The sequence below is a fragment of the Schistocerca nitens genome, chromosome 1 (assembly GCF_023898315.1).
Source record: "Schistocerca nitens isolate TAMUIC-IGC-003100 chromosome 1, iqSchNite1.1, whole genome shotgun sequence".
Lineage (NCBI taxonomy): Eukaryota > Metazoa > Arthropoda > Insecta > Orthoptera > Acrididae > Schistocerca > Schistocerca nitens.
The window spans coordinates 310745757-310764669 of NC_064614.1; the positions used below are offsets into that span (position 1 = coordinate 310745757).

The 18913-nt window shown below is 41.0% G+C and overlaps 1 protein-coding gene across 1 annotated transcript in view; it reads right to left on the minus strand.

The window, feature by feature from the left end:
• Positions 1-3563: 3563 nt before the first annotated feature.
• Positions 3564-18913, minus strand: part of LOC126244582 (discoidin domain-containing receptor tyrosine kinase B-like) — a 457485-nt gene continuing 442135 nt past the window's right edge. The window contains exons 17-18 of the mRNA XM_049948255.1: positions 10939-11088; positions 3564-5883 (exon numbers count right to left, since the gene is read on the minus strand). Coding sequence (XP_049804212.1) covers positions 5734-5883; positions 10939-11088 — 300 coding nt within the window. The 3' untranslated portion in view covers positions 3564-5733. The remainder of the gene's footprint in view (positions 5884-10938; positions 11089-18913) is intronic.

Sequence of the window (18913 nt, forward strand, 5' to 3'; positions counted from 1 at the left end):
GATATGAAACATGTCCCCATTGCTAGTCCTACAGAAAATGGATGTATATACTTTAATTATAAAGACTGCTACTCAATTGTGCTAATAGGTGGTACAGATAGTAAGTACTTTTAGTTTATGTGCATATTGGTAGATATGGAAAAGATTGTGATTTGTAGATTTTAAACAGACTCAGCTGTGGAAATCAATTGAAAGCAATTCAAAAGGTCTGCCTGATAAGAAGTACTACCAGGCACAGAAAATCCACAGGTGCTACATATTTTTGTTGGTGATGCAGTATCTGGGCTATACAGGCATCTGATATGAGCCTGCACTCAGGTGGCAAAAGTCGTGGAATACCTCCTAATATCCTGTCGGTCGTTTTATGCTCGGCGTAGTGAAGTAACTCTTCGTGGCAAGGACTCAACATCTCGTTAGAGGTCCCCTGCAGAAGTACTGGGCCATGCTGCCTTTATAGCCGTCCATAATTGCGAATGTGTTGCCGGTGCAGGATTTTGTGCACGGACTGACATCTCGATTATGTCCCAAAAATGTTCGATGGGATAGATGTCAGACAGTCTGGGTGGCCAAATCTTCCGCTCCATTTTTTTCCAGAATCTTCTTCAAACCAGTCACGAACAACTGTGGCCAGGTGAGCTGGTGCATTGTCATTCGTAAAAATTCCATCGTTCTCTGGGAACGTGAAGTCTCTAACTAACAGAACACAACCATTTCATTTCAATGATCTGTTTAGTTGGACCAAAGGACCCAGTTCATTCCATATAAACACAGCCGCAAAGGCCTACCTACGGAACCCAACAAAGCACGTATCGCATCCATACCACACAAAACCGCTGTTTTATCGCTTATTCAGGTGGACCAACACTCTGTTAAGCAAATGATCATGATGTTTTGCGTTATCAGTGCTAGTAACCTTTGAAGGTAAGAGAAAATCACGTTGAATTGCTATCGTTTCAGGTTTTCTTTGCCTTAGTGTCGTTTTGACAGAGATCACTATCAAGACAACACTAAGGCAAAGAAAACTTTAAACGATAGCAATACAACATGATATTCTTATAGTTTCTCACAAATATTTAGTGACGAGTAAAATTCCTCTAATGTATAATCTCTGCAAGCTACTTTGAGCATGCGTTCTTGAACTCTAGTTAACATTACAAGGAACTGATCATTTCTTTGAAAGGTGGTCCATTTACTGTCTGTCCGCCACTACCACAATTTTAGATATTAGAAAAAGTTAAAAACGAAAATGAAAAACAAAACCATCTCATCGAAACGAGTTCTGTATGTAGTCATGGACCACATTACTCACCAATGTAATACACAGATGCTTTTCATACTGAGGCGATACATTATGCTATTCGATACGTGATGGCCTCCCGATACGCCGCAGAAGCAAACCGCTTGCGGAGCGCCTAGAAAGATAGCTGAAACGACGTATCTGGTTCACATTCGAACGACAATGAAACAATACCGATGCGGGTCTACATCGTATCGCTCGGTGCAACACAGTGTGCTTGTCACTTCACAAACTTGCGTCGTCGATTCACGGCGAGATAAATTTCAAGTCATCCAATGTGAGTAAAAAAAAATGTTTTATGTATATGAAAGGAAGCTATATCTGTCTCTGTATCTACTTTCTCATAGAAACTTTTACTTTTTGTGTAAAAAATTAAAAACTAATATTGGGGAATTCGTGCGTGTTCTCTGTTATGTAGTCTTTCTCATTCGATTTTGATAAACGATTCGCCAAAAATGTCTTCTAGTATGACATCACAGCTTGTTTTTGAACTGAATTTCTTTTCGTTATTGCCCACCGTTATTGTGATACTTCGTAAATAAGTGATCCACCTGGAATGTTTTGTAAAATTTGTAGGGAAGAGTGTAGCCACTGGCCAGTTTACTTTTGATAGGTTTTAGGTCGTAGATTGCTGTTTACAAAACATAGCCTACAAATCTAAATCGTTTCTGCAACTGGATGGAGACAGATACCTGTTTCCATTCACGAGAATATACGTATGTTACATTGGAAGTTGTCCGTGATGAGGTGTGCAGCTACGCACCACACTGCCGCGTGCTATGGCCTGCTATATGGACTGCGGAGCTGCCTTTTTTCTCTTTTTCGTATTCTGCTGATACAAGCCGAATGTGGAAATGTAAATCTTACTGAAACGAATAGACACCGGGAGTCATGAGCTGATGATTCTGACTAGATGTCTTTTCAGTATGTGCTCCATGATTTCTGAGAACTTTGTGGCAAGCGTAAAAGAGATCTCAGAGCTAGAGTCCTGCTCCTTTTTAATGAGCAGCTGAACAGAGCCGAGAGGGAACGACGGGATTTTGCTTAGCATCACGGACGTCTTCCATTTCTTCGAAAATATTGTCTACCCACCCACCCACTTTTACACCATCGATGGTAAACGCATTACGTATCTTCCGAATACTACTCAAGCTGAAACATATACTACTTTGCGAGACTGAACATTTATAGACGTACTGTTTTAGGTTAATTAATTGCCGGCCGGAGTGGCCGTGCGGTTCTAGGCGCTACAGTCTGGAACCGAGCGACCGCTACGGGCGCAGGTTCGAATCCTGCCTCGGGCATGGGTGTGTGTGATGTCCTTAGGTTAGTTAGTTTTAATTAGTTCTAAGTCCTAGGCGACTGATGACCTCAGAAGTTAAGTCGCATAGTGCTCAGAGCCATTTGTTAATTAATTTGTAGCCAATATTTATATATGTACGACACTGAAAAAAAAACATACTAGGTGGCCTAAAAAAGAAAAGAGACAGAGAGAGAGAGAACTTTCCATGGTAGCATTTTTGACTTCATTCGCACACTTTCACTAACTTACCTTATTATAATGAGTAGCTCCTCAGCAGAAGAAACAGCAGCTCGAAAATTTATGTTCTGTTTTGTCAGAGTAGAGGATATTAGTTGATCCAAAAGATAGATGCTATATGGACTCATTCTACAGAATTAACTGAAATTTCGTGTTTAGACACCTCACAAGAAATCACGGCCGAGGTATGTTTGATATTTGTAGGACTATACGGGTGCATACAATACTACCACTTGTTTTCCAGTTTTTTGAACTTTAAATAATAATTAGTCGCAATGACGTCTTCAAAAGAGCTCATACATGCCACTGAAACTGAAAGGAAAACGTAATTCATGCTATACGCTTGCTTGTCGTATGGCTAGTGGTATCGTGTTCCTTACTGCATATCTTCATCGTCCCAGTGGAAACAGGAGTGATTAGCTTCAAGCGATCCTTTTTGTAATGTGTCGTATCCCATATCGTATCGTCTCCGCTTTCTTGTTTCTATAGTTCACTTGTTTCATGAAGGGAAACTAAAATGTATGAATTGTGTACCCGAGAACAGACAATAACCGATAACGCAAATTATCTTTATTATTATTTGTGCTTGCTTCATAAAAGATGTACACGAACAGTTCACGCAATAGCAGTTTAAGCAACTTGGTAACTCAAAAGAAGTAGAGTAGGGTGGAATGTGTGGGGGAAAAAAAAAGTCAAATTATGTCTTGTTTATCATTTATATATAAAAGTCTGCACAATTCTGACATGTGTTCACAGGTTTCACGATAGAAAATATCACAATACAACTTCCAACAGACAGACTTCTGTTACATGCTCGCTAACCTACTGACTCCTTGCACTACACCATTTTGCTACAAGGACTCTATTTTATATCAAGCACACATTAGGGATACAAAAATAAGCAGAACATTAGTGCAGTGATAAATAATTTCTGCTACTGCTGATCAACTTTCAACTAAATTTGTAAATTAAAATTTTACTTGCTGATCAATAAGACTTTGATGGTAACAACTTTCATTAATACTGCTTACAATAAATACTTGTCTAACTCACGTAGTTTCATTTATAAAAATCTATGTTAAGAAAAGATAATCTAGAATTCTGGCTTAAGTTTCCGTAAAGAAACTTTCATTTCCTCATATGCTGATTATTTAGTTTTAACTAGAGCTCATAACTCCGTGTAGCTCACACACCTACTGATGTCGTTGTTACTGTGGTTTACGTGCAGTCTTCAACACTTCACAACAACAACTTGTTCGTAGAAACAAATTTTAGTTTACACTGATGACAATCGACGTGCAGTAACATAAAGTACATGCTTGGCACTACTTGTGAGGAAATATATTTAAAAACGTTTAAAATCATTGAATCGACACACTGAATTGAAATACACTTCACATTACACATTAAACGTTTTTAAAGTAGAGTTACTTCGAGACAACGAGACTGCTTTTTTGTAGAAAGTTTTTCGTCAGACTGTGGAAAGAAAGTAGTGGAAAACGATTCGCGAAGTGAGAAGTCAGCATTTGACATTGTTTCAACAAAGATGATACAATCAGTGAAACTGCGTAAGCCATCTACAAAAGTAAATACTGATTCAACATGCTCAGTAGTTTTAAATTCCTTCGACATCCGTAGAGAGTGTTATTTGGTTATCTAGGCTATGCATTAATGCCCAGTTCTTAACTGTTTATTTTAATAACCCATCGTGAAAGCGTAAGGGAAGCTACGTGCGTAGGAAATAGTACCTTTGGCATTTCCTTTTGCTTGAGGAACCACATATTTCTGTATTATGTCCAAAATAGCCGATTGAAGTAAGTAACATTGGATACACACGTCAGAAGACGTGATTTAGTAAATTACGCCAAGTACAGTTACAAAAATAAGACGAGACGTATTAGAAAAATCTTCATAAAAATTTGTGAGGTTATTAGAGGATAAATAGGTTATCTCAGCGGAAGAAATTCTTGCTCTACTTGTCAGCTTTAGAATTAGCACTATCACAAGATCACTTCGGCGAAATGAGGTAGAAGGAGAAGGTACAGAGTGAAGGATTAGGTTAAAGAAGCCTCTGATTGTCCCGCAAAATTTTGTACAGCACTACTCTGCAATCAACTGTATGTACAATGGTATCCACTGAGTTGCAAAATCATTTATATTCGTTGCTACTCATTACGTGGGGTGCTATAGGTATGATTCACTATATTAAAAGCGTTGATGATTTTACGTTATTCTGTATACTTGTTCCGGGGTACTTCTGGGTGTATTTATTCGCCTGGATTATTTTCAGAAAGTTTGTAACATTGCATTTACCAAAATAACACACAAAATACGTCTTTATCTGAACAGCACGGTCGTTGAATGTCGTAACGCACACGTCACTTATTCAGATATCTGGAAGCACTATCCACAAACGTGAACTGTGGTAAACAACGACTTTGTCACTTGTGAATTATAGGATTGATAGGGATATGTTACACATCGGAGCCTCTGCCACAACATACAAATCGATCTAAAAATTTAATCTAATGTCTATTACTCAAACAGAAAACAGAGCACTCTTCACACCCGTATGCCTAAGACTATAATGTTATTCAATTTTTAGAACTTCCATCACATGAATTGCTCTATCGCCTCGCAAAATCTGTAGCATAACATCACCTTTTCATTTTGGCATTAGACGAGGGGTAGAATGCGACATTTTCAGTTCTGTTCGTGTAACGGCGCAATTTGCTGAATGCAGAAATAATTTCCTGGGATCGGAGAACTTTTGAACGCTTGGTTTCATATCAATCAAACGTCATGAAGAGCTTCAAATCAAACTAAGGCAGCCATAGACATAATGGCTGAACAAAGTGTCAGCTACCAGCAGTCAGTAATCGACGGAAATGGGCCATCACTCTCCAGGTCTGTACCCAGCATTCTTCAGTCTTAAGAAGGCGTGCAGTTCCTTGAATGTGGGCCGAATGTCCTCATCCCTCTTCCAGCAATCGCACATCAGATCGTAGATTTCCGCAGGACACAAGTTTGGCTTCGGCAGCAGAACCTTGAACAGTTATTAGAAACCATTACAAAGTATCGCACGCACCATTACAGAAAATCAGTGAAACTATGCATGATACAGATTAAGAGAAAAGCGATTACACGGTACATGCTACACTATGTTGAAAAGTTCAAATGATAGGAAAGAAATGCATTATATTTGTGGCTGGTAATATGGACATAGGGAATCAAAATATCAGTGACGTCATCGGAAATGATTTGATCGTGTGGATATGTGCTGACCAATTAATCAATGCCAAGGCCACACTGTAACCATGGTGTTTCAAAAAGATTCATCCGGTTTTACAGGAGCATGTCGTCTATGTGAATGGAAGTAGAAACGTTGCTGTATTGATCGTACATAGTTGGCGCTACTTTTGAGTTGATGCTTCCTGTAGTTGCTGCTAGGTGTCTCCCTGGTGCAGCTAGCTTGCGAGATTGTGCGTTCCTTGCTCAATGAGGCAATTTACACAGCAGCTACGTACCACGGTTCAGCCACAGAATACAGAATATAAAAAGTGGAATCTCAGCTGAAATGCATGTGAAAAAATTCAGTGCGCATGCGAAAAGTCTGCCATACTGACACCGAGGTGACAGCTGTATTTGAAGCCAAAGGCAAACGGATTAATTTTGTTAATTTTTTGTTTTAACCGCTAGTCTTACCAACAAGTAAATAGTTGTTTTACGTACTGTAAAAACTAGGAACATGTAATGACGAATAGTAAGAGAGAAGGCCGCACAGGAAAGCAAACAGCGATTCAAAAGAAGCACCTGATAGAAATACATGAAGAAAATGAGTTTTCCGACCTTTTTGCTGTAACGAGTAGAAGCTCATTAAACTGTAAAAAGTACTGCATGAAAAACGAAACAAACCTACATCAACGCCTGTGGTTAGATTTCCGGTGTTCCTTTAAAAAGTTAAAAACGACTTGTTTCACATTTGCGGGTCTTCTTCGCTCCTGTATATGATATCTCTCATTCGTTCCCGAGGAAATTACTAGGCACATAAAACTGACTTCTTTTGCGGCTTATAGTGTCATATCACAGCATGATGATGAAGTACACATTTTTTCGTTAGGGGTGACAGTTATCCTTATACTTAATTTCCAGGTGCTCCATAGCAATAAATTTGAAGGGTTTGCACTGGAAAATGTGGTCGTTGGCTCCTTTTATGTCTGGTTCGTTTTAGGTACACATTGCTGTACACTAAATGTCGCAAATATATTCAAACTGTTTTTAAAGTTGGAAGGAAAGCCAATCTCACTCCGAATGGAAAAATTATGAGTTAAAGTATTTTATTTGAACGCGCAGCCTGAGTGCGCCACATACTGGTAGCGTGCAGCTCACAAGGGGGCGGCGTTTACTCGTCAACACTGATGTCGTACAAATTCATGGTATATGCAGAGCTTTACCAAAAATGAAAAGGATAGAAGAGGAAGTTCCAGGTGGCAAGGCGTTTAAAGAAAAATAGCATCTATTGAAGCAGCTGGGGGAGAAATAAGCTATCTTTGTTAACACTGCTTGAAGCAGCGCATGGCGTAATGGAAAGAGTACAGGACGGTAAACCTAGGGTCGCAGTTTCCAGTCCGACTGTCAAAACTATCATCTCATGCATTTAATTTTTATATTACTTACGCAGCAAAATAAACATAAATAATGTTTAATGTATTCCATTTATTAATACTTTTATAAAAGCATGAACAGGAAATCCATACAAAAACTTGGGATTGTATATAATTTTCCAGGAAGCGTTTGTAAGCTGCATACGACAACTCCGTATATAAAAGTAGATTCTTTCATTATTTTACAGTTAATGGAACAAAACAGTCTTGAGTAGTTCGTAGAAGCAAATGCACATTTCTCAAACTAATGACAGTGATTTATTGTAGTATATTCTTCTGAATGAAGCTGATGATGATTCGACGCCAACAGTTACTGAATGGAAAATCTGAACGCATCTCATGTTCAGTACCAAGTCAGGAAAAATTTTCTTTACGAACTTATTAGTCGTCATTTATTAAACGAATGTGACTCACCTATTACGTAATATGTTAGTATGATTCATATTACGTAAGAACTTTGCGTGATCTTAAAGGTCTGGTACTAATTCAACATATTTGCCTAAATTAAATTTTAATTAGGCTACTGGCTCCATTCTAAGTAATGCCTATGCATTAATTTCCGGTAGAAAATATGAATGAAAATTCTAGTAATGATGCATACTCTGAAACTCCTGCAGATTGTTCAATAACAGTTGTTTCTGTTGAAAGTGAAATTGACTTATTAGTTCACAGTCCCAGAAAAGAAAAATTAAGAGGTAAATTAAAGGTTCAGCAAGTAAAGAACCGATGTATACAAAACAAAGTAGCTTCATTGTCATCTGGAGCTAAAAGCAGTGGTATTTCACAGCTTGTTCATGTTAACACGAACAGTAATTGATGTAAAAGCTCCATGAAAACTTTGAACTAAAGATTCATCTCACCTTATTTCAGTAGCGTTTCCTTTCTTAAAAGTTTTCATTTAGCCAAGGTAGATTAGATCTGTTTCGTAGGAATGTCCGTTTAGAGCCGTGGAAGTAAACAACTATCGTTTCGCTTTTATTCCATTTCAATATGGCATCGAGCACAACGCGTGGCTTCATGCAAATCAGAGGAACAGACCTTAGCTTTCCTTTCTGTATTCTTTAGTTCAGCCCAGAGAGTCTCCACTTGGCTTCCTGTCTTTTAAGCTGTTTCACGACACGACAAAAGATGTCGCGACAGGAATCACGTTTATGGATATCCAGAGTGAATTTTCACTTTTTCCGTGGTGTGTGCGCTGATAGGAAATTTCCTGCCAGATTTAAACTGTGTGCTACACCGGGATCTGAACCCGGGACCTTTGACATTCCCGTGCAAGAGCTGTACAAACGGAGCTACCAGAGCACGAGTCACGACGCGCCGAAGGAGTTGAGGTACTGGCAGAAGTAAACTATGCCCAACCCTCCCCCCCCCCCCCCCCTTCAAGACTGGGTAAACTGCAAGGCTGCATTGCAACAGCATTGTAAGCAGCTCCAGCGAAGCTCATGGAAGTATGGAAGGGGTTTGACGGTTGTCAGCATAATTGAAAACTTGTGAAACTTTAATGTAAGCTCTGTATCCTAATTGTAATTATAAAGAAGTGTGCCCATATAGTATGTTCAAACATATTAAAGATACACCCTTCCAATATCCAAAGGTTCTTTGGAACAATAAAAATTTTGTAGTGCTCCAGTTAAGACAAAATTTATCGCTTGTTTCTACACATATAATCTTACAAAGTACGCTGCACTTTCTTGAAATATCTGTACATTATTTCCATTTTCTAACAGGATTATCAGCAAGCTACTGCTTAAATTTGGAATAAAAATCATAAGCAATGGCGGCCGAAGACTTACAGCATATGACGTAACCCTCGTTCTGCCAACGACCTTCTCAAAGAGGGCGGAGGAGTGGACAAAGGTTCAGGGCACTCTCTTGCTCTTGGGGTGGGAAACGGCCTCTGAAAGGCGGAACAGTCAGCAATGATCAATGGAATGAGGATTCAGAAAGTAGTGGAACCACTGCATTTGGTATGTGATTTAAAAGTTGCTGACGAGAACAGTGTACAGAAGAAAGGGAAAAAATTTAAGATCTGTTAGATGAAGATCCTATTGACCTTAGGAAAGGTAAAGGTAGCAGAGAAGTACTTCTGAGGTTGCGATTTATTATGGAAGCAAGACTGAAGAAAAATCAAGACATGTTCATAGATTTGTCGACCTAGAAAAAGCATCCGACAATGCAGTATGTTTGTTAGAAATTCTGAGAATAATAGCGGTAAACTGTAGGGAAAGGCAGGTGAAACGCAGTATCCACTAGAGCCAAGAGGGAACAGTAAGAAGGAAGACCACGAACGAAATGGTCAGATTAAAAAGAGTGTAAAACAAGTATACAGTCATTCGACCCTACTGTTCAGTGTATACACCGAAGAAGCAATGACGGAAATAACAGAAAGTCTGAAGATTGGGATTAAAATTCAGAGTGAAAGGACATCAGTGTTAAGATTCATAGATACCATTGCTTTCCTCAGTGAAAGTGAAGAAGTATTACAGGATCTGTTGAAGAAAATTAACAATCTACTTGGTGCAGAAAATGTATTGAGGGTAAATCGAAGAAAGACCAAAGTAATGAGAAGCGGTGGAAATGACAACATTGAGAACCTTAAAAGCAGGACTGCGGATCACGTAGTAGAAGAAGTTAAGGTATTCTGCTACCTAGGAAGCAAAGTACCCCATGACCGACGGAGCAACGACATACAAAGCGGACTAACAATGGCAAAGTGGGCATTCCTGGCTAAGAGAACACAACTAGTATCCAACATAGGCCGTAATTTGAGGAAGAAAATTCCGAGACTGTGGGAAAACCAGAACGTAAGAGAGTCGATGCATTTGAGATGTGGCATTGAAAAATCGGTTAGAATGGTAAGATAAGAATGAGAAGGTTCTTCACAGAATTGGCGAGGAAAGGAATGTATGGAAAACATTGACAAGAAGAAGGGATAGAATGATACGACATCTATTAGAACACCAGGGAATAATTTTCATGCCATTAGTGGAAGCTGTATGAGTGTAAATACTGTAGAGAAAGACAGATATTGGAATACATTCAGCTAAGTAATTGAGGACGTATATTATAAACTTTACTCTAGGATAAAAGGGTTGGTACGGGAAAGGAAATCGTAGCGGTCAGTCAGAAGACTGATTACTGGGTACAAAATGATGTCAAGTGTTGCTTTTCTGACACCTTACAGTTTCTTACGCATTTGTTACACAATCCCATAGTCACTCTCCTGTTTTCATCTTCATCAAACGTGTGATCTAAACTGATATTGCAATTGGAAAGCTTGCAGAAGTGCTCATTAACTGTTTACTGACGTCTATTGTACGTTATCTGCTGATATAGTAAAACAAAGACTTCAGGGTACCTGCCTATGCTCAGGAAACGGAATGGGAGTTGGCTGTGAGGGGTAAGGTGTACCTAAGGGAATAATGAGAGAAACGTACCTGTAGCTCCCCGCCGTAGTACATATGTTCGGCATTCTGGATGACCTCCTCGTTGGACAGGTGCTGGAAGGGCCGCTCACCAGCCAGACTCAGGATCTCCCAGAGCGTCACACCGAAAGACCACACGCTGCTCGCTGGCGTGTAGCGATCCTGAAGTGAAAGTATTCACAAAACGTCAACTTTCTGGAAGATAATAACGCGGATCTTTTACTCTGAAGCACAAGAGCTACTGAAACGATGAAAGTACATCGCTACTCGTGTTGTGCGTTCATGTATGATGTTAAATTCTGTTAATAATTGTGGTTTACCGATTTACTTCCAGGATATAAGAATGTTGTCTGTGTCAAGTTCATAGAAGAAACACAAGTAAATACGTCCAAGGGATTTTACATTCATAAAATATGAATTAATAGCCATTGTACTGTGCAACTTATGTACCAACTTACTCGTTTCTTTGATTGTTGTGTATATCATGATAATAGGTTTTCTCTGTCACTGCCATAAGGGCATTACCGGCCAAGAGAAGTGTATTAGTATCAAACGTAAGCTATAATTTGAGAAAGAGATTGCTGAGAATGTACATCTGATGCATCGGATTCTATAATGCTTCCACACCGAAGAGTCAAAGAAACTGGTACACCTGCTTAAAATCGTTTGGGCCTCCTAGAGCTAGCAGAAGTGCCGCAACATGAGGTGGCATCGACTCGACTAATGTCTGAAGTAGTGTTAGACATCAAATCTGTAAGAGTACGACGGGCGGGACTGCTACGGTCGCAGGTTCGAATCCTGCCTCGGGCATGGGTGTGTGTGATGTCCTTAGGTTAGTTAGGTTTACGTAGTTCTAAGTTCTAGGGGACTTATGACCTAAGATGTTGAGTCCCATAGTGCTCAGAGCCATTTGAACCATTTGAACGACCGGGTGGAGATCTCTTCTGAACAGCACGTTGCAAGGCATCCCAGATATGCTCAAGAACGTTCATATCTGAGAAGTTTGGTGGGCAACAGAAATGTTTAAATTCGGTTGAGCTTCCTGGAATCACTCTGTAGCAATTCTGGACGTGTGAGTTGTAGCATTGTCCTGCTGCAATTGTTCAAGTCCGTCGGAATGCACAATGGACTTGATGTATGCACGTGATCATACAGGATGCTTACGTACGTGTCACCTGTCAGAGTCGTATCTAGACGTATCAGGAGTCCCATATCACTCCAACCGCATACGCCCCAAACAATAATAGAGTCTCCAATAGCTTCAGCACTCTCCTGCTGATACCCGGGATCCACGGACTCATGAGGTTGCCTCCATACTCCTACACGTCCATCCGCTCGATACAATTTGAAACGAGATTCGTCTGACCAGGCAACATGTTTCTAGTCATCAACAGTCAAATGTCGGTGTTGACGTGCCCAGACGAGGCAGTGCAGTCATCAATGGTACAACAGTGGGCCTTCGGCTCTGAAAGCCCATATCGATGATGTTTCGTTAAATGGTTCGCATGGTGACGCTTGTTGATGGCCCAGTGTTGAGATATGCAGTTATTTGCGGAAGTGTTACACTCTGTCAAGCTGAAAGATTTTATTCAGTCTTCTATGGTCCCGATCTTGCAGATTCTTTTTCCGGTCGCAGCGATGTCAGAGATTTGATGTGTTACTGGATTTCTGGTATTTACGGTACACTCCTTAAATGTTCGTACGGAAAATCCACAGTTCATCGCTACCTCGCAGATGCTGTGTCCCATTGCTCATGCGCCGACTATATCACCACGTTCACACTCACCTTAATCTTGAGAACCTGCCATTGTAGCAGCAGTAACCGATCTGAGAACTGCGCCAGACACTTGTTGTCTTATAAGAGGGTTGGAACTTTAATAGTGGCAACTATTTATTTACGGCTTGTACAAAATAGATACGTGTTTTAAAGCTTTACTGACCTTCAACGTAGTCACTAGCATTGTGTATAACCCATTGCTAGCGATTTGGAAGTCGTAGGATACTCTTAGCAGTGCCAGTTGAGATGACAGTTCCAGCGGCGCGGTGTATTGCCCGACGAATTTGTGGCGAATGTCGTGAAGTGTTTCCTTCAGTTTAGGGATCGAGTTGAACTCACACGAGCTGAAGTCAGGGGATTGCAATAGGTGGTATAGCACCTAGCAGCCCCATCAGTAAAACAAATCAGTAACAGCTTGCACTGTACGTGTTTGAGCATTGTCCTGCAAAATGATGGTCAAGTCCTGCAGAAGCGTCATCTTTTCTGTCTCTATGCTGTTCATTTTTGTTACACAACCTACGATCAGCTTAGAGACAGAAGTGATGACACTTTCTGCCGGATCTGCACATCATTTTGCAGGATATTGCTCAAGCAGGTACAGTGCAAACTGTTACTGATTTGCCGGCCGCGGTGGACGAGCGGTTCTGGGCGCTTCAGTCCGGAACCGAGCTGCTGATACGGTTGCAGGTTCGAATCCTGCCTCGGGGATGGATGTGTGTGATGTCCTTAGGTTAGTTAGATTTAAGTAGTTCTAAGATCTAGGGGACTGATGACCTCAGATGTTAATTCCCATAGCGCTCAGAGCCATTTGAACCATATTTTCTTTTTGTTGTTACTGATTTGTATGAGTGATGGGGCTGCTAACTGCTATACCACGCACTGCACTGACCTTACTTAAGCCATCGTGAATTCAACTTGATTTCTAAACTGAAGTAAACTTCACGGCACTCGCTTCAGAACTGCTACAAATTCGTCGGGCAATAGACCGCGCTGCTCGAACTGTCAACGTAACTGGCACTGCTAAGAGTATCCTAAGTCTTCCACATCGTTGGCAACGGGTTACACACGATGCTGGTGACTACTATGAAGTTCAGTAAAACTTTGAAACACTTATCTATTTTGCACGAGCTGTAAATAAATAATTGCCACTATTAAAGTTCCAACCCTCGTATACAGACGTTTACGTATCTCTGTATTTGAATACGCATGCCTATTCCAATTTCTTTGGCACTTCAGTGTACATGGGCTGTGGGAAAACTGAACTGAAGAGACTCAAAATATTTGAGATCTGGTACTACAGAAGAATGCTGAAAATTGCGTGGACAGATACATTAAGAAATGAGGAGAAATATATGGAAAATACAGTGCCTAGTGTTCAGGACATGCGAGGACGACTTAAGATACAGAACGGTTCCCACGATGCCCGGTGTTTACCAATATCCGTTGCAGATAAACGTGATAATTCACCGCATGGAGCAGCAGCTTACAAATGCGATATAAGTAGTAGCAGCAAACGGCGAAAAAAATGACTTCTTTATGCTTCCGACTCGGTTTCGCCTGAAAGGCCTTAATCCTAAACACACTGCTGTGCTAAACATAAGAACGAAGGTAACATTTGTTCCATTTCTTCACCAACGCAGTTGACAACTGCTGTATAATCGCTGAGGTGAGTAACCACTTGCTGCAGTACGTGTGCCACACGTACTGGGTGGGATGTAAATCGGGGAAGGGCAGGCCAGTCCCCTCGCCGAATACGCTTTAGTTCCAACAGATCCTCCGCTCACGCTATTCGATGTCGTCACGCATTGTCATCTATAAAACTAAAGACAGTGCCGAATGCAAGATTTGGAGACAAGTACGCGGATGCAATTGCAACCGCATTTAACAGGACTGCTAGGCACTCAATATCACTCTCCACTATAGCACGGCGACTATGGGTGGCTGTTCTGTTTGCACAGCGACCCGTACGTTGTGTTCCTTTGACACCTGCTCATGGGGACACCGTTTTCTGCGGTGCCAAGAGCACAGAGACTTAACCAGTGAGGAGTGTTGTCGCGTGCTCGTGAGCAGATTCAGTTTGAGTAGTGATGCTGGACGAGAGAGCACAGCACGTAATCCACCAAGAAACATTGTCGAACATTATGGTTTTGATTGTTGAGGCGTTATGGTGCAGGAGGGATAATGTTGCCTGGTCGTACTGACCTCCATAACTTTGAATATTGTACACTCACTGCTCAGTGTTATTTCCAAGCTGTACTCCTTTCCCATGGGCGTTTTTTCGGGTATTTATTCGCCTCTGACTTCATTTTTGTAGCTGTCAAGGCGTGACCGCACCGATATGAGCAGGTAGAGGAGCAACTGGAAGGAGCGGATATCAGTTGAATGGACTGCCATGCCCGTTCCCCTGACTTAAATGTCGTCGAGTAGGTATAGGATGCGGTGGGAAGACGTCCTGAAGCATCAATGACCGTCCAATAATTGTAAACCTTGCTGTTTGAGGAATGGACGCCCTAACGCCCTACCACAAGACTACTAACCTCGTGGCCAGCAAGGGAGCACGTCGCACGGCATGCACTGTTTTCCGTGGCGAACACACTACCTAGTAAGAACAATGTTCTGTCTTTTGTAATGTCCAATGGACCTTCATTAATAGCGCAGTTCTTTCTATGTATGGCCCAAGTTTTATCGGGCTGTGTTACTTGGTACTGGAAAATCTTGCAAAACTTACTCTCCCCCGTAGGTTTTGCACATTAGTATAGTTTCGTGAGCGTTTTGGATCTCGCGATCATGAGGGTTTTCCGGCAGCCCTTGTGCGGTGCGGAAATTGTATGGCCTCTGGGATGAATGTGCCGTTTTCATAGGGCGTTGCAGTGTGGAAACTTAAGAGATTACGAAAATGCGTTCCCGTGTACAGGCACGGATTTCGGGTTGAATTACGGATTGTTCTGAGCGAGAGTTGCCCTAAAGTGGGCGTGCTCGTGTCCGGTATGCACGCTCATTGAATCAGACGGTGGAACTAGTAGCTAGATGAGCAGCTGTGTTTTAGTGAAATAAAGGAACTTAGTGAGGTTTAGGAGAACTCAAAAATGATATTTGCTTCCGATGAGATTTGAAAGTGGTATTCTTCGCGTGACTCTTTCCGTATTGAAACTGAATTGTATTCCTACTTTGTTGTTGTGGTGATTGTCTCTGGGGGTTACTGGTAGCCGGTTGAAAGTTGTGTAGCTGTGAACATATTTCAGTACAGTGGTCGTATCTTGGAATCTTTTTCTGAATGTAATTGGATAGTTATGGAGATTTGATTTATTGCTTTTGGAGTTGCGATAAGTTTAACCCAGTCTCGCCGGTCAGAACGCGGATGGCCGGGCATATTTAGAACGACTGGTAATGTCGGAGAGCAGAGAATTAACCCGAGTTGGCCAATAAACGCTCCCGATTAAATCCACGGAGCAGTACGCCCGTTATCTGTCTCGTGCGCTGCACACCACGTAGAGTGTATCGATTCTGGCCGCGGCTGCGAGTGTTACTTTGCCCAACGCTACTGAAGCTCCGAGGCATGGACGAAATGAACGCTTCAACAGTTGCAAATGTATCTGTCTTTTGTACCTCTGTAGGCGATAAAAACGGCTATAAAAGCATATAGCTGCCGCCTCTCGTCACTGTCTCTCTCTTCTTCGTTGTCATTTTCGTTCACTCTGTGTCTCATTATCACTGGCTCTCACCCACTTCCACTTTTTCCTTTATTCTTCTCCCATTGGTACTGTCTCCTTCACTCTTTTCCTAGCAGTGTCCTGTCACTGTTAACTGCATTCCCCTGCCGACCGGAGTGGCCTTGCGGTTCTAGGCGCTGCAGTCTGGAACGGAGCGACCGTTACGGTCGCAGGTTCGAATCCTGCCTCGGGCATGGATGTGTGTCATGTCCCTAGGTTAGTTAGGTTTAATTAGTTCTAAGTTCTAGGCGACTGATGACCTCAGAAGTTAAGTCGCATAGTGTTCAGAAACATTTGAACCATTTTTACATTCCACTGCCACTTCGTCCCTCTTTTTGTCTCACACTGCCAATGTCTACTTCACTATTTCTGTACCACAATCACTTTCTACCGGTATTTATTACTTTTTCGTCTCTTTCCTACTGCCACTGTGTCTTTCTCTCTGAGCACATAACAAAACACAATTTTTTTTCGTACGCTGAAATGTTTTGGAAAATTATTAAAGACACATCGGAACGTAGAATGAGGCAGCTGGGACTCACTTTTTAGCTAGTCTTTACACGAGTATATTCCCCTTTTTTTGTGTTCCGGTAGGAGCAGTTTTTCGCTGATTCCCTCCTTTCCCCTGTTTCGGCAGGGTATGTCTCTCATATGAAGAAAACTATATGCTTCAATAAAATTTTGACAGTTTACTTACATGAAAGTGAAATAACACAAAATTAATTCTACATCTCAGATTGGATTTTACGATCACCAAAATTTTGCATGTATTTCATTACTGCGACATGAGGTTCCTGGAATCTGTCTGATGTCCCTTTATAAATTACGTTTTCACTTCGAACCGGATTTTATGTGTACAGGTAGGGTAACTTAGAAGAACCTTCGTATCTCGGAAACGAATAAAAATATCAAGAAACTTTTGTTGTAATCAGGATCTTAGGAATATATCATAAAAACGTCAGTCATCTGCTGTGCATAGCCGTCTTCGAAGCCGCTGCGCGGTTCTTGTACCCAGAAACCACGTTTTTAAGTTGTATTTCTATAGCAAATAAATATATTTATTTATTTATTTATTGTTCCTTGGGACCAAATTAAGTAGAAGTCTCCATGGTCATGGAACGAGTCAATACATGAAATTAGAAACAGATACAATGAAATACAAAAAAAACATATTCAGGTGACAAGTCGTAAGTTTAAATAAAGAAAGTCAACAATGTAACACTGAAATTTGCTTAATTTTTTAGCTCTTCCAGGAGCTCCTCGACACAATAGAAGGAGTGAGCCATGAGGAAACTTTCAGTTTAGACTTAAAGGAGTTTGGGCTAAGATTTTTGCTGCTAAGATTTTTGAGTTCTTGTGGTAGCTTATTGAAAATGGATGCAGCAGAATACTGCATTCCTTTCTGCACAAGAGTCAAGGAAGTGCAATCCACATGCAGATTGGATTTCTGCCTGGTATTAACTGAGTGAAAGCTGCTAACTCTTGGGAATAGGCTAATATTGCTAACAACAAACGACATTAAAGAAAATATATACTGTGAGGGCAATGTCAGAATTCCCAGACTATTGAATAGGGGTCGACAAGAGGTTCTCGAACTTACACCACATATAGCTCGAACGGCCCGTTTTTGAGCCAAAAATACCCTTTTTGAATCAGAAGAATTACCCCAAAAAATAATACAATACGACATAAGCATATTAAAATATGCGAAGTAGACTACTTTTCGAGTCGAAGTGTCACTTATTTCAGATACTTTTCCAACGGTAAATAAAGCAGCATTTAGTTTCTGAACAAGATCCTGGACATGGGCTTTCCACAACAGCTTACTATCCATCCGAACGCCTAGGAACTTGAACTGTTCCATCTCGCTTATAATATGCCCATTCTGTCTGATCAAAATATCGGTTGTTGTTGAATTGTCAGTTAGAAACTGCAAAAAATGAGTCTTACTGTGATTTAGCATCAAATTATTTTCCACAAGCCACGAACTTATTTCATGAACTACATTATTTGATACTGTTTCAATATTACACACAAGATCCTTCACTACCAAGCTGGTGTCATCAGCAAACAGAAATATTTTTGAATCACCTGTAATACTAGAAGGCATATCATTTATATAAATAAGAAACAGCCGTGGCCCCAGCACCGACCCTTGGGGAACGCCCCGCTTGAAATCCGGAATATGTCATTTCTATATAAATGCCGAGAGAATATACTGTTAGAATTTGAACAACGTGCTGTCATTAGTTATTTACACTACCTTCCATTAAAATTGCTACACCAAGAAGAAATGCAGATGATAAACGGGTATTCATTGGACAAAGATATTATACTAGATCTGACATGTGATTACATTTTCACGTAATTTGCGTGCATAGATCCTGAGAAATCAGTACCCAGAACATCCAGATCTGGCCGTAATAACGGCCTTGATACGCCTGGGCATTGAGTCAAACAGAGCTTCGATGGCGTGTACAGGTACAGCTGCCCATGCAGC